The sequence below is a fragment of the Canis lupus genome, chromosome 2, assembly GCF_003254725.2.
Source record: "Canis lupus dingo isolate Sandy chromosome 2, ASM325472v2, whole genome shotgun sequence".
NCBI classification, from domain to species: domain Eukaryota; kingdom Metazoa; phylum Chordata; class Mammalia; order Carnivora; family Canidae; genus Canis; species Canis lupus.
The window spans coordinates 54,429,834-54,443,793 of record NC_064244.1 but is presented as its reverse complement, the minus strand read 5'-3'; the positions used below and the strand labels follow the sequence as shown (position 1 = coordinate 54,443,793).

The 13,960-nt window shown below is 41.9% G+C and overlaps 1 protein-coding gene across 4 annotated transcripts in view; it reads right to left on the bottom strand.

Moving 5' to 3' along the window:
* Positions 1–13,960, bottom strand: part of TNPO1 (transportin 1) — a 96,676-nt gene that overhangs the window by 57,478 nt on the left and 25,238 nt on the right. For 3 of the 4 annotated variants that reach the window (XR_007407038.1, XR_007407045.1, XM_025448166.3), the window contains exons 2-3: positions 4,284–4,397; positions 1,685–1,760 (exon numbers count right to left, since the gene is read on the bottom strand). Coding sequence is in view for 2 of the 4 variants with exons in the window: in XM_025448166.3 (XP_025303951.1) it covers positions 1,685–1,760; positions 4,284–4,397 (190 nt within the window). In the remaining 2 variants the exon portion in view is untranslated. Of the gene's footprint in view, positions 1–1,684; positions 1,761–4,283; positions 4,398–4,510; positions 4,576–13,960 lie in introns of those variants that run through there. The other variant, XM_025448167.3, reaches the window with a different exon arrangement.

The window sequence follows — 13,960 nt, the reverse complement described above, 5'->3', positions numbered from 1 at the left end:
GAGTAAACACTAATTTGATTATAAACTAGTATGTAGGAAAAATAATCTCCGTATTAAGAAACAAAGTATCAAGTATATTTAACAAACAAGGAATAGTAATTGCTCAATTTAAATATATACTGAAGAAACTCCTCGTTTCTTAAAACCTAGATTTAGGTTTAATCCCGTCATCAAAAATTAAAATCCCTAAAATTAACTAGAATTTTAAAAATTAAAAACAAATCACAGTACTGTATAAATCACCAAAATCTGAATAAATACAAGATCAGTGAGGGGCGCCTGGGTGGTTCACTCAGTTGAGCTGCTGACTCTTGATTTTGGCTCGGGTCATTATCTCAGGGTCCTGGAATAGAGCCCTGGGTGGTCAGCTGAGAGCCTCCTTAAGGATTCTCTTTCCCCCTCCCATTTGCCCCTCCCTCCACTCATGCGCCTACAGTCTCTAAAATAAACAAAATAATCTTAAAAAAAAATTAGTGTGATTTTACTACACATGAAGGCCATTAACCCCCTAGAGCCTTGGAGTTGAACCCTTACGATGGTCTGGTAGTCTAATGCAGGCATTATGTAGCTGAAAAAAAGCAAGACAGTTGAATCAGCATCTGTGTCTAAGACTTACTTCCCAACTCCCAAGTGCCCTGATTTTTTTTTTCTTCTTCTAAAAAAAAAAACCAAACAAACAAAAAACCAAACAAACAAACAAACAAAACTAATTGCCCCATGGCTTCTAAAACACCCATCACTGAACAGGGTATAGTGTTTTCATTTAGAGTCCAATCAATTGCTCAATCGTATTTTTGTGCCTTTTGGGTGTTTGACAATGTTCCAGGAAGGGAATCTTCAATACTCAAATAATACTATGAAGAACACCTCTCACTACAATATAAGTTCCATGAGGGCAAAGACTCTTATTTTGTTTACTTTTATTGTCCCTAAGCCTGGACACGAAGTGGTACTCAATGGTATTTGTGAAACGAATAAAGTCTACTGGGACACATGACCTGTATCAGAAACAATCAAATGACCATTATCATTTAAAAAAATAAAACTGATTTAAAAATAAATAAAATAAAACTAGTTTTCAGGCTCTGAATTGCCATAAAAGTAATTTAAACTTGACTCTGTTGTTTTCTTTTTTTTTTTTTTTTTTGACTCTGTTGTTTTCATTATACTGTTCAGTATACGGTTAGAAAGTTAAGTCACAAAAGTTTATGAAGAGAATGACTCCAGTTTTAGTTAGATTTTAAAAATAGTATACAGCCATAGAAGACTGTAGGATTAATCAAGAGTAATATAATAAATCTCTCTGGGTGATAGGACTGTAAGTCATTTTGGTTATATGAACTTTCGATGGTTTTCTAGGAATCCACATACATTCGGTTTTTAGCAAATCCTACATTCAATTGGTATATTAAAGTTATGACATTCATGTACAAGAATTCAAGCTAAAATACCAAAGCCAACTTTGCAACACCCTTTTCATTCACAAAATACGAGGGAACTTATTATAAAAACACCCACCTAACAACCTAATGCTTATTAAACATCTGAATACTTTGCTCATTCCACAATGTAAAGCAGTGGTTACTACAAAATGCAAGCCTTTGATATGAGTATCACTCAGCCTATTTTAACAGGTCTTGAAGATCTTTCCAAGTAGTTTTTAATCAATACAAACCTTACTTACCTTCAGACTTTAATTTTGTAAGAACAAAAATCAAGTAGTTGTTAAAATCTGGATATTGATTGAGTTGTTCCAGTTTCTAAAACAAACAGTAGTTAAGGAAACTTCTCATTGTAATCTAAGGAAAAAAAATCAAGCGTTTTTAATGTAAAATCAAGAATCTTCTTTTGTGTCATTTTTAACCTTGCACTTTCTTCTTCAGAAGAATAAAGTTATTAAAACCATCAATACATTATTCCAAGAACACACTAATGGTTATGTTAAATCTCTTAGGTGCTTTATGACTGAAAGAGTAAACTTAGTATCAATAATTATATTGATCAATATATCAATATTTATATTGATATAAATATAATATAAATATAATTATATTCAATAAAACATAAGTTTCACCTTCAGAAGGCTCAACATAGCAAAAAAATGATCAAAACAGAATTTGTGATTTGAACTTTAAAAACCTTAATCAGAAAGGTACTTAGATACAAAAATGATGACAAAAATGAAAAGCATTCCAAAGAAATGAAAACAGGTCTTTAAAAATTACTTAGGGAAATCAACTTTATAAAATGACTTTTTAAACTTAAACTGAATATAAAATGTCACTTATACACAAGTCTGTGTATCAAGTCCTATTACATAAGGTCAGTATGAAATTACTGAACTGCAATAGTTCTACAATTGTCCCCCCTCCCCAAGATCTAACATTTCTAGGGACTTAAGTCTGCAGGTATTTCATTCTGTTGGCAGTCAACAGTGACGTAGATGTTGTATCATATCTTTCTTCACGGCCTCTTAACCTCTAATACTCTTCTTAATAATACTCGTAATTGGGTTTTACTAGACAGAAGTATTCAAATGTCTTTACTCAGATCTAAGTTGTTTTGTTCTGAAATTAAAACCATGGTGCAAAACTCTTAGGTATCAGCTATTGCTCACTAGAATACCCTCAATAGTTAGTGGTGAGAAGGTAAATTAACTAGTTAAAAGGTGGTCTCTAAAAAATTTCCGAAGTCTTTCCTTGCTCAAGTAAAACCCAGCGGTCTCTTTCTTTAGTGAATGGCCAAGATCGAAAAGCCGATGCGCTAATTTTTCATCAACATCTCCTCGTAAGATTTACCTTCTTGCAACTTGGGCTGGATCTACCCTTATTATTAAGTCTCAAGCCCATACAAAAACGACAATGCAATAAACGCTTTCCTTAGGACACACAAAAGAACAAGGTCATCCATCACCAGGCACTTTGAGAATATAAAGCAATGCTTATTATTTTTTTTTAAATACGGTTTGCCTACTGAAGTTTAATTTTAATTTGTTCCTTATGCTCCAGGCACACAGAACGGACTGCAAACATGGATGGTCTGCCCCAGCGCAGTACGAGGCGTGTAAAAGGTATTTAATAAACACGTACCGAAACAGGGAATAATCCTCTATAGCGCTACGGATGGGACTGCAAGGTTGGTCACGGGCTTGGCTAAGTGGAGAATTAACTGTGCCGTACGATCACCTGCGAGTCCACTAAGTACCATCAACTGGTCTCATCCCCTCGGCCACAGCCACCGCGGGCGAGGCCGGGTCGCAGCCGGGCGCTGGGGCCTGCACCCCGCGGGCTCGGAGGACGCTCGGAGCTCCTCGCCCCCGCTCCGAGGTCCTGCCCCCAGGGTGCTGCCCCCCGAAGTTCTGCACCCCGTGGTCCTGCCTGCCCCCGAGGTCTTGCACCCTCAGGTCCTGCACGCCGAGGTCCTGCCCCCCCCAGGTCTTGCCCCCGGGGTCCTGCTCCCCCCCCAGGTCTTGCCCCCGGGGTCCTGCCCCCCCAGGTCTTGCCCCCGGGGTCCTGCTCCCCCCCCAGGTCTTGCCCCCGGGGTCCTGCCCCCCCCAGGTCTTGCCCCCGGGGTCCTGCTCTCCCCCCAGGTCTTGCCCCCGGGGTCCTGCCCCCCGGAATTGCCCGCGCGGGGCGAGCCGAGCGGCCACGTGCCTCCGCCCCGGGCCGGGGTGCAGCAGGGCCGGGCCGCGCTCCCCGCCCCCCCCTCCTCCTCTTCCTCGGCGGCTCCGCGGGCTGCCCGGCTCCTACCTACCGGCTCCGCGGGGTCGCTGGGGGCTAACAATAGAGACCACAGGGGTCTCTGCGAAAAACCGCAGGCGTTAAGTGTCTTGTTTTTGTCTTAAATTTCTGTAGCCGGGGCGCGGGGGCCGGGAGGGCGCGTGTCCTGCCGCCCGCGCCGCAACAGGTGCGAGGCCGGGCCCCCCGCCTCCGCGCCGCCGGGGCCCCGGGGACCTCGGGGGCCTCCGGGACCGGGCGGGGGCGGCGCGGGGCCGGCTCCACCCCGGGAGCCCCAGGCCGCCCCCCCCCCCGCCCCGGGGCAGGCCGGCGGGCGCACGTGCGGCGGGGGGCGCGGGGGCGGCGGGGGCGCGGGGGCGCGGGCGGGCCGGCGGGGGCGCGGGGCGCGGGGCGCGGGCGGGCCGACGGGCCGCGTGCGCGGAGGGCGGAGGGATCCGGGCGCGGCGGCGGCGGCGGGAGGGCGGCGGGAGGGCGGGGGGAGGGGCGGCGGCCGGGCGGCGGGGCCCGCGCGGGGCGGCGGCGGCGGGGAGGCCTCGCGAAGGATACTTGTTGCACGGTCCTCTGGATGGTGGTGTCCGGGGACTGCGACTCCTTGAGCAGCTGCAGGATCTGCTGCAGCCCCTGCTCGTCGGGCTTCCACTCGTACTCCATCTTGGTTTGCTGCAAAGAAAGCCAGACAGGAAGCGCCGGCGGCCGTGAGTCCCGCGCGCAGGCCCCGCGCCCCCCCGCGCCCCCGCCCCGCCGCGACCCCGCCGCGCCCCGCCGCCGCGCACCTGCCGGGGGCGCCCGGGGAGCCTCGGACGGCGAAGGCCGGGGACGGGCCCTCGCAGCTCGGCCGGGGACGGGCCCTCGCAGCTCGGCCGCCAACGTCCGCGTCCGCTGCCGCCGCGGCCGCCGAGCAGGAGCCGACCAGACTGAGTCACCGCGAATTTGCAATCTGGCCCCTAGATCCGCTCCCGGGAGCCCCCTGGGTCCTAGTGCCGCGCGGCTTCCGCCCGCCCGCCCGCCCGCCGCCCAGCGACGCAAGGGCGCGGGGCCAGGCCCGGCTGCTCGGCCCCCCCCGCCCCCCCGGCCCCCCCCCCCCGCGGGACACCTGCAGAGGTCGGACTCGGGGCACTAGTCACTCCGAGTCCCCAGGGCGAGCAGTGGAGAACCACTGACATGGGGGGGGGGCGGGGGAAGGCCTGATCACTACCCCCGACAGCTCCATACTAGGGGGAAAAAAAAATCATAAAGTTTACATTTCAGTTTTAGATAGAACCACTGACATGGGGGGTGGGGGAGGGCTGATCACTCCCCCCCCCCCCCACAGCTCCATACTAGGGAGAAAAAAATGATAAAGTTTACATTTCAGTTTTAGATAGAACCACTGACATGGGGAGGGGGAAAGCCTGATCATTCCCTGACAGCTCCATACTAGGGGGAAAAAAATCATAAAGTTTACTTTTCAGTTTTAGATGCATAGCTCCAATATTTAGTCTCCACTATCTTAAATGTATTTCAATCACAGTCCACACCGCAATAAACACGAAAGGTTGCATTTACGTCTGCACAACGGGACTGAAAAAAAAAACTGCGTTCTCGTATACACTCCTGACTCCTGAACTTGTAAGTGAAATAGATTCCGTCTGAAATACCACATCTCACAACTGAAGACTTTGGGGTGAAGGAAAAGCAAGAAAAACGTGATTTTGTAAGTGGATCGTGCTGAATTCTATTAAAGCGCTGTCACAGACCTCTCCTGATTTCCCTCCAGGCCCCCAACCTGGGCAGGTGTTACCGGCCCCCATGTGTCAACCAGGGCTCAGAAAGATCGGAGCAAATTACCACCGTTAATTAGCCAAGGCTGGGCCCAGCGCAGGTTTCTCAGGCTACGAAGAGCTGCGTCGGCTACAATCAGTTCAAACTATTCTACCAATGACACAGTTTCAATAGAACTAGTGGCTGAAAACACAACTTCAGTATCAAGCATGAATTATTTGTAAAGATCAAATTGAGTACGATGAAAGACAGGATATTACACATGGCTTTATTCCTACCTGATGGTTTGACAGATGAAATTAGTCCCTTCCTAGTAGGAGGCACTTCCTAGCAGGGGTTAAAATTACCTGACCTTACCGCATGTCTCTAGTTAGCACTGTTTTTCTTTCTTTCCTTATTTTTAAACCTTTCCTCTCTCCTTCTTCCACCTTGTTTTCTGGGTAATACCCTGTAACGCAGCTTTGCTCACCACCTCTTACTTCCTAAATGACCCAAAGTGAATACCACCGCCCCCCCCACCAATAATTAGCTAGACGTATCTGTTAATATTGTAGCGTTTTTATTCCACTCTTCGTTCTGTGTGCTCATATGTACACTATATTTTATAATAATGGGATTGTCCTGTTTTTTTGCCCAACTTCAGGTATCATTATTTATTGAAAGTGTTTTTTAAAAACAGGATAATCTTCTCTTGTACTGCTGTGACAGAATTTAAATACACTTTGACATATACACAACCTGTACAAATCATATGCATGCGACTAAATGGATTTTCACAAACCGAAGATGCCTCTGTAACCAGTGCCCGCACCAAAATACAAATCATTACCAGTACACCAAGGTTTCCACTGTAACCACTTCTCAGTTATCCAAAGTAATCCCTCTTATTAATATCTATCATTACAGATCTCTCATTCCCTCTTAGTACTTCGGAAACTTGTCTAAAATTACAAAAGTTGTAACAAACCAAACAACATGGTTGTACACATAGAGTTAATTCAATCCTACCTCCAAGCTTATGTCCATCACAGAATGTTTTAAATTTGATAAGAATCTTGCTACACCTTTCTCTATTCTCAAACATACATATAGTTCTGGTTTGGTTTTGTTTAAGATCATACTATAAGCTACACTCTGTTAATGCTACAACCTGTAAACACATAATAGACCATCATTCCCAGCTAACATATGTATTTAAATCACTTTTCAATAGTCGCATATCCATCATTAGAATGGATAAAACATAGTTTGTTCAACCACTTCTTGATGGGCTTCTGGGATGCTTCCACTTTTCTTTCTTTTTTTTTTTTACCACAACGAACAGGTCACAGAAAAACATTCTTGCACTAATGTGACTAATGTGTCTACAAAGTAGTAGCAACCCAGTGGGATTATTAGGCCAAAAGTATGCGCGCTTAAAACTTTCTAACAGTTATTACCAAATTACTTTCTAAAAACAGTTACGCAATTCACACTCACCAACAATATGAATGTTTCCTTTGCCAGCATATTCTTTTAATTTTTGTGACTCTAATGGGTAAAAATTTAATTGCTCCTAATACAAGAGTAGGGGACATGGGTGGTTAACAGGAGAGAACCCAAAAATCTGAACTTTAGTTACGAGTTGGAGCTGCTACCATGCACATCACACCAGTGGAAGTGCCATCTGGATAACCTACTTAACTCCTTAGCTGCCCTCTTGAATAAAGTGAAGTTGGTGCCAATAGCGGTCAGTCCCAAAGACATCTTCAACACACCTGTCCTGATGAGGAGTGCCCCATAATATCATTATCACACTTCTATCCCTGGACCCAAGTAAGTAGAATTTTTTTCCCCAAAGTTTAGTATTAAGAACATTTAATTTGATTAGCCTATGATGATGGGATAGATAGAACAAAGATAAACCATTCCCTTAGACCTCACTCAGGTTGTTGGGAACAGATTCTCAAAAATATTTGGTAACTGCTAGCTAAGAGATGTCAGGTCATTCTGAACTTCTAAATGCCGTTTTTTTCTTACTGTGGTAAAATATACATAATATAAAATTTAGCATTTTAACCATTTCAAGTGTACAGTTTAATGGCATTTCAGTACATCCTCATTGTGCAATCACCACCATCCCACTTCTCCAGAACTTACCACATTTTAACAGCCATTAAAATTAGGAGGAATCTTCTGCTAGGGTAGCCAGAGGGACCACAGGGTTATTTAGATAACATCTGAAGTACTGCAAGCTAACCAAAAACACCAGAATTCCGAGGCGGGACTCATTATTTAAATAGTAAACTACATCTATAATAAATAGAATATCAAGATTGACACTGGATGTTCTTGAAGTAATTACTATTCTTTTTACATGTGGAAGACTCAGATCTAAATGTTTCAAAAAAGGAAAGTAGTACTTCAAGTTTTTCTCTTTTAGAGTATGCAAATCATGCTGGTTGGTCCATGGCATTCCATGGTGAACACCCCTCAACCAAAGGCATTTCATCAGCCAAGACAGTTAATGTGAACTCGCTGAATAGAAGATGACACCAGGATAAAAAGTTGCCTGCTAAGTTACCGTACGGTACCATTTGGGGCCTTCAGCAAACTGAAGAGTTCCAAACTGTTAAGATTTTGCATGTCCATAAAAAGTTCGAATTTGCCAGAGTTAAAAATCGTGTGAGGTAAAGACACTAGTTGAAAAAAGTAAAAATAAATCTAGTTTCTTCCCTGTTGGAGGGATTGTAATATTGTTTAAAAAGCAGATGGGAGGTCTGGACTCAACCAACCTAAGTTTAAGTCCTAATTCTTCCACTTGGTAGCTATGAAAACCTGGACAAGTTAATTCATCTCACTGAGCTTCAGTTTCTCGACTATAAAATGAGACCGTATCAGCTCTGTGGTAGGAGAGCTGCTGTACCTGCCTGGCATATGGTATGGTTGGAAATGTAGTAGTTTTAATTGTCACATTATTGGTTTCCTACTGCCTGCAAGATACAATCTAACTTCTTTTTCAAGGAAGAGGCCATTCACGACCTGGTCCATCACCTCTAGAAACAGCTCTTGTGATTTAACCTCAAACTTTATGCTCCACCAATACCGACTGAGCCTCTGAATAGGATTTCCTGACTGGAAGGTTCTCTACATGTGACCCTTTGGCAAACTCCTCACTCTTCAGAGCTACGCTCATAGATTCAATTTCTAAATATTTATTGAGAGTCTTCTTTGGCATCATTTTTGATACTGGATACTATTTTTCTTCCATGATATCCCCACAAGACTTTTTTTTTTTATCCCTACAAGACTTAAATGTTTTTTTTTTTCATTACAAATCTAAAGTTTATAGATATTTTCATTTCGGAAACTATCATATTATAATTATTTCCAGCTCTTAGCAATATATCGTGTTCCCTGAGAAGACAGTGTCTTTCTGCCTTCTTTGCCTAGCAGAGTCTGATTCAATAAATATTTGTTGAATAAATATTATTGCTGCTGCCATTAATTCAACTGAATATTGAACTGAGCAACTACCATGTGCTCAATGAGCAACAAAGATTCAAAGATAAGTAAAATATTGTTCTTGCCCCCACTAAGCTCTCCTTTAATGAGAGAGACAGATGCGCGGTCTATGAATGAAGAATATGAAAAAGGTGCGATAGGAGGGGAGAGGAACACGAATATACTCTGCCAGGAAAGAGAAAAGTGCTTTATCCCTCTTTGGTTCAGAGCTTTTTCTTCCCCTTCTAATTTCAATTACATTAAAAAAAAAATTTACTGAGCAGTCAGCTGTTTCCACCTATAAAAGTAAGTTACTTTGATGTGAAAAATGTTGCCTTGCTTGACAGGGTTTCCCCAAATGGTGAACCACTCCAAACAAAACAAGGCATACTCTTCCTTCAATAGCAGTTTTATTCCTGGAAAACTCAACATTTAATTAAAATCCTGCAAAAAATTCCATGTGCATGTGTAAAATCATGTTAGGCTCTAGCTGACATTTTTTCACCCATGTGACCATCAAAAGTCACTCAGGGCTTAAGATGATTCTTACCGGTGACCACCCAGAACCCCTCAGCCCCGCCCACTAAATGCCAAGAGCACTTCGCCAATTCTAGCGCCCCCCCACCCGGGTCCAGATAGCAGCACTATGGTAGAACAAGTACAAGGGCTGGGGGGACATTAAACTTACCCATCTAGGAGGTCAGGAAAGAACCTCCTTGAAGAAGTGACTCTTTACCTGAGAATCTAACAGCAATTACCAAAAAGCGGAAGCGAGAGGAGTGCAGCGGCTAGGAGGACCCCGCAGACCCTGTTGGAATGCATCCTGAGGGTCACAGAAAGCTTGTGGAAGGGGTTATAAACTAATAGAGGACATGATCAAATAAAAGTATGGAAGAGACTTACTCTTCCTAGGAAGCAGAAATGAGAAAGGAGAGAATATTGTGCTGTTCAGTATTATGTTAATTTTCACAACAAGCATAATATTTTCATAACAAAAAAATGATTTATACATAAAACCCATCAGACTGCAATGTGGGAAATCAGTGGAGGGGCAGGAGGGCACAGAAGACCTAACTGTGCATTCTGAATTTAAAATGGAGTTCTAGAAGCCTGGGTGGCTCAGCTGACTCTTGATTTTGGCTCGGGTCAAGAGATCAAGCCCTGCATCAGGCCCCATGCTAGGTGTGGAGCCTGCTTAAGATTCTCTCTATCCCCTCCTTCTGCCCCTCCTCCTCCCCAGTCGAGCTCTCTCCCTCTCTATAGATAGATAAAATGGAGTTAAAATTTCAGAGTTGTGAGTTAGAGCCCCACATTGGGTGCAGAGACTACTTTAATAAATAAACTTAAAATAAAATGGAGTTCCAGTTAGGGGAAAGCCTGTCGTCTTTCACAGACAGCCAAAATACTATAAAAAACATCTGGTACTTAAATATTAAAGGGATAAACACATCTATTATTTGTCAATAGTAACAATAGCTAATGTTTTTGAGTCCCAGGCAGTGTCCTAAGCACTTATACAGGCTAACTAATTTATTCCTCAAAACTCTATGATGTATTAAGATTACCTATATTGGGGCACCTGGGTGGCTCAGTCAGTCAGTTAAGTGTCTGCCTTCATCTCAGGTCATGATCCCAGAGTCCTGGGATGGAGCCCCGCATCAGGCTCCTGCCTGTCTCAACGGGGAGCCTGTTTCTCCCTCGCCCTCCGGCTCATGCTCTATCTCTTTCTCTCCCTATCTCTCTCTCTCTCTCTCTCTCAAATAAACAAATAAATAATAAAATAATCTATATTTTGCAGATAAGTATATTGAGGCACCAGGCAGTGAAGTTGCTTGCACAAGTTTACTTACATAACATAATAAACAAAGCCCTGATTCAAATCCAACTAATATGGCTCCAGAGTCCAACCTCTAAGCCTCTGATATACTGCTTTTTTCACAGAAATATCAATGTCTGTAAACTGGGAAACTAATCATAAATAAGACCATTTGTATTTTAAAGAAATAAGTATTTGTTACCTTTATAGTGAGGTAACAAAGTAAAAATCAAATTTCACTATTGTAAAATAAAGCAGTATGTATACTGGGAACATATAAAAATGAGATATTTCAATAGCTCTGAGTACATGCATTCAAGACATTCAAAATTGAATCTTTATAGCATTCCTTGTTGAAACTAGGTGGCAAGTATTATCTTCATTTGACAAACAGATAAAACAAAATACGGCTTTTGTCATTTGCTGAATGTGAATCAGATTTGTAGACTCTCAAAGTCAATGTCTCTTATACTGGCTTTTTACAAAAAGATGCTATGATGAACAGGGAAGAAAAAAAATCAGAGCTACACGAAGGGCTAAAAAGAGATTCTTATGTCTTTTAAAGTTACTTAATAAAACTTTTAGGAGAAATTGAATCAAAGTTCAGTTTGATGAGAAATAGAATGAAAAGAAAAAAGGCAAGGTTTAAAGGTAGCTGATTATTAAGAACTTAAAAAAATGAGGTATTTTAATGTCAAAGAATCAAAATGTCAACAGGCTTGTTAAATTATAGCTATCAGTGAAACTGGAAAGTCCTTTAAGAGATTCTATAAAGTAATCAGAGATTAAGGCTCAAGAACAAAAAGTAGGAAAAGCAAAACCCAACTGTTCAGCTCAACCTACTTGAACAGAGCTCAAATAGATTAAAGGGGAGGGATCACAGCATATGAACCCTCTGCTGTTACAAGGTGCGAGGCACATGATAGGTGATCAATCAATCTCTGATTGATTGATTAGGGTGAATGATTTAGTTCACCACTTGGAAGAATTATGCTAAGAGGTTAAAATTATAATCCTTAGGCATTACAATTTATTAATATCTAAAAGCAAAAAAGATTAACAACAACAACAAAAAGAAAATGGAAAAAGGGACTAAGGAAAATTTAAATAAATATATTCTTTCAGTGCTCTTCCAGGAGGACCTTCAAAGATGACTAGGCCTATGTGACTCAAATACTCAAGTATAGAAATATTCAAAAAAATTTTTAAAAAAGAGAGTCTAGTATCAAAGTGAGCAGTTTTGTCTTTTTAAAAAGATTTTACTTATTTATTCATGAGAGACACAGAGAGAGAGGCAGAAACATAGGCAGAAGGAGAAGCAGGTTCCCTGTAGGAGACCTGACGTGGGATGTGATGCCAGGACCCCAGGATCATGATCTGAACTGAAGGCAGATGCTCAACCACTGAGCCACCCAGGTGCCCCAAAGTGAGCAGGTTTTAAGAAGGAAAAGTTGATTTCACAACCCAATCCAACTACAACCAGGTACTTCCCATATACTACAGCTCATTTAATATTCAGTGCAGCAGTATGAGGTAGATATTAACTCTATTTTATATTAACTGAGGTTGAGAGAGGTTAAGTACTTTCCTGGCCAGTGTGGGGGCAGATGGGGCACTCAAAACCAAATCTGTGTGATTTCAGAGTCTGGACTGTGCCTAGTAATAACAGCAACCCTGTTATCATTTACGGAGTACTTCTATGTGCCAGTTACTACACTAAGTGCTTTAAATGCATGAGATCACTGAATTCCATGAGTAGGGACTATTATTATTTTATAGAAGAGAAACAGCCTTAAAACAAGTAGTGTGTCCAAAGTCACAGAGGTCATAATGAACAAAGGCAGGACCTAAGCCCAGATGTACCTGACTTCAGAGCCTGTCCACTGAACCATGCTGTTGTATTATTCTCATTGTGCCACTTTCATGAACATGTGACTAACCATTAACAGAACTCTTGGGTAGACTTCTTGAGTAGACTTCTTTTCCTCTCTATTCCATGCATGACCAAAATTTCAAAAGCTCTCTTGATGAGTATCTGCTTTCTTCAGTTCTGGTGTGATAACTGCACCTTGCTTTTCAGAGTTTAAACTTTTCTTATTTTTTAAAGTTTCATTTATTTAAGTAGTCTCTAAACCCAGCATGGGGCTTGAACTCATAATCATATGAGATCAAGTTAGACACTCTTCCAAATGAGCCAGTGAGTCACCCCAGAGAGTTTAAACTTTTCATTTCAATCAAATAAAAGACAGCAGTAATACTTTCCATACATTCCCTTAACTTTTGGTCACATTATTTTCATCAGCTTAAGATAGGATGTTATATTTTATGTGAGACTCATGGTAACCATAGAGGAAAAATCTGATAAGATTATGAGAAAGGAATTAAAGCATACCAATACAAAAAGCCATCAAATCATAAAGGAAGATAGCAAGATGAGAAGAAAAAAACAACCTTAAACCAGTCAAAAAAATATTGAAATGGCAATAATATGTCCTTACCTATCAGTAATTAATTTAAATATAAATGGATTACATTCTCTAATCAAAAGACAATGGGAGAAGAGAGTAAGAAACAAGATCCAACAATACGGTGCCTATTAGAGATTCACTTTAGCTTTAAGGACACACACAGATTGAGATCGAAGGGAGACCGCAAAGGGTATTTCAAGTAAACGGTAACAAAAACAAAGCAGGGTAGCAATACTTAGATCAGACAAAATAGACTTTAAACTAAAAATGGTCTAAACAGACCAAGAAGTTCACTATATTAATATAAAAAGGCCAATCCATTAAGAAGTTACATATTTACTGTAAATATTTATGCATCCAACATCAAAAGCACTTAAATATATAATGTAAATACTAACAGAAGTAGAAGGAGAAATGAACAGCAATACAAAAATAGTTGGGGACTGTTAACATCCCATTCCCAACAATGGATAGATCATCCAGACAGAAAATCAATAAGGAAGCAGTGGACTTGAACAATACGATAAAGCAAATGGACCCAACACACATTTCATCCAACAGAACAGAATACACATTTTCTCAAGAACACACTGAAAACTTTCTATGACAGATAATGTGTTAGTGAAATGAAATGTCTCAACAAATTCAAGATAGAAATTTTATCAAGTACCTTTTCTGACCACAATGGTGAAACT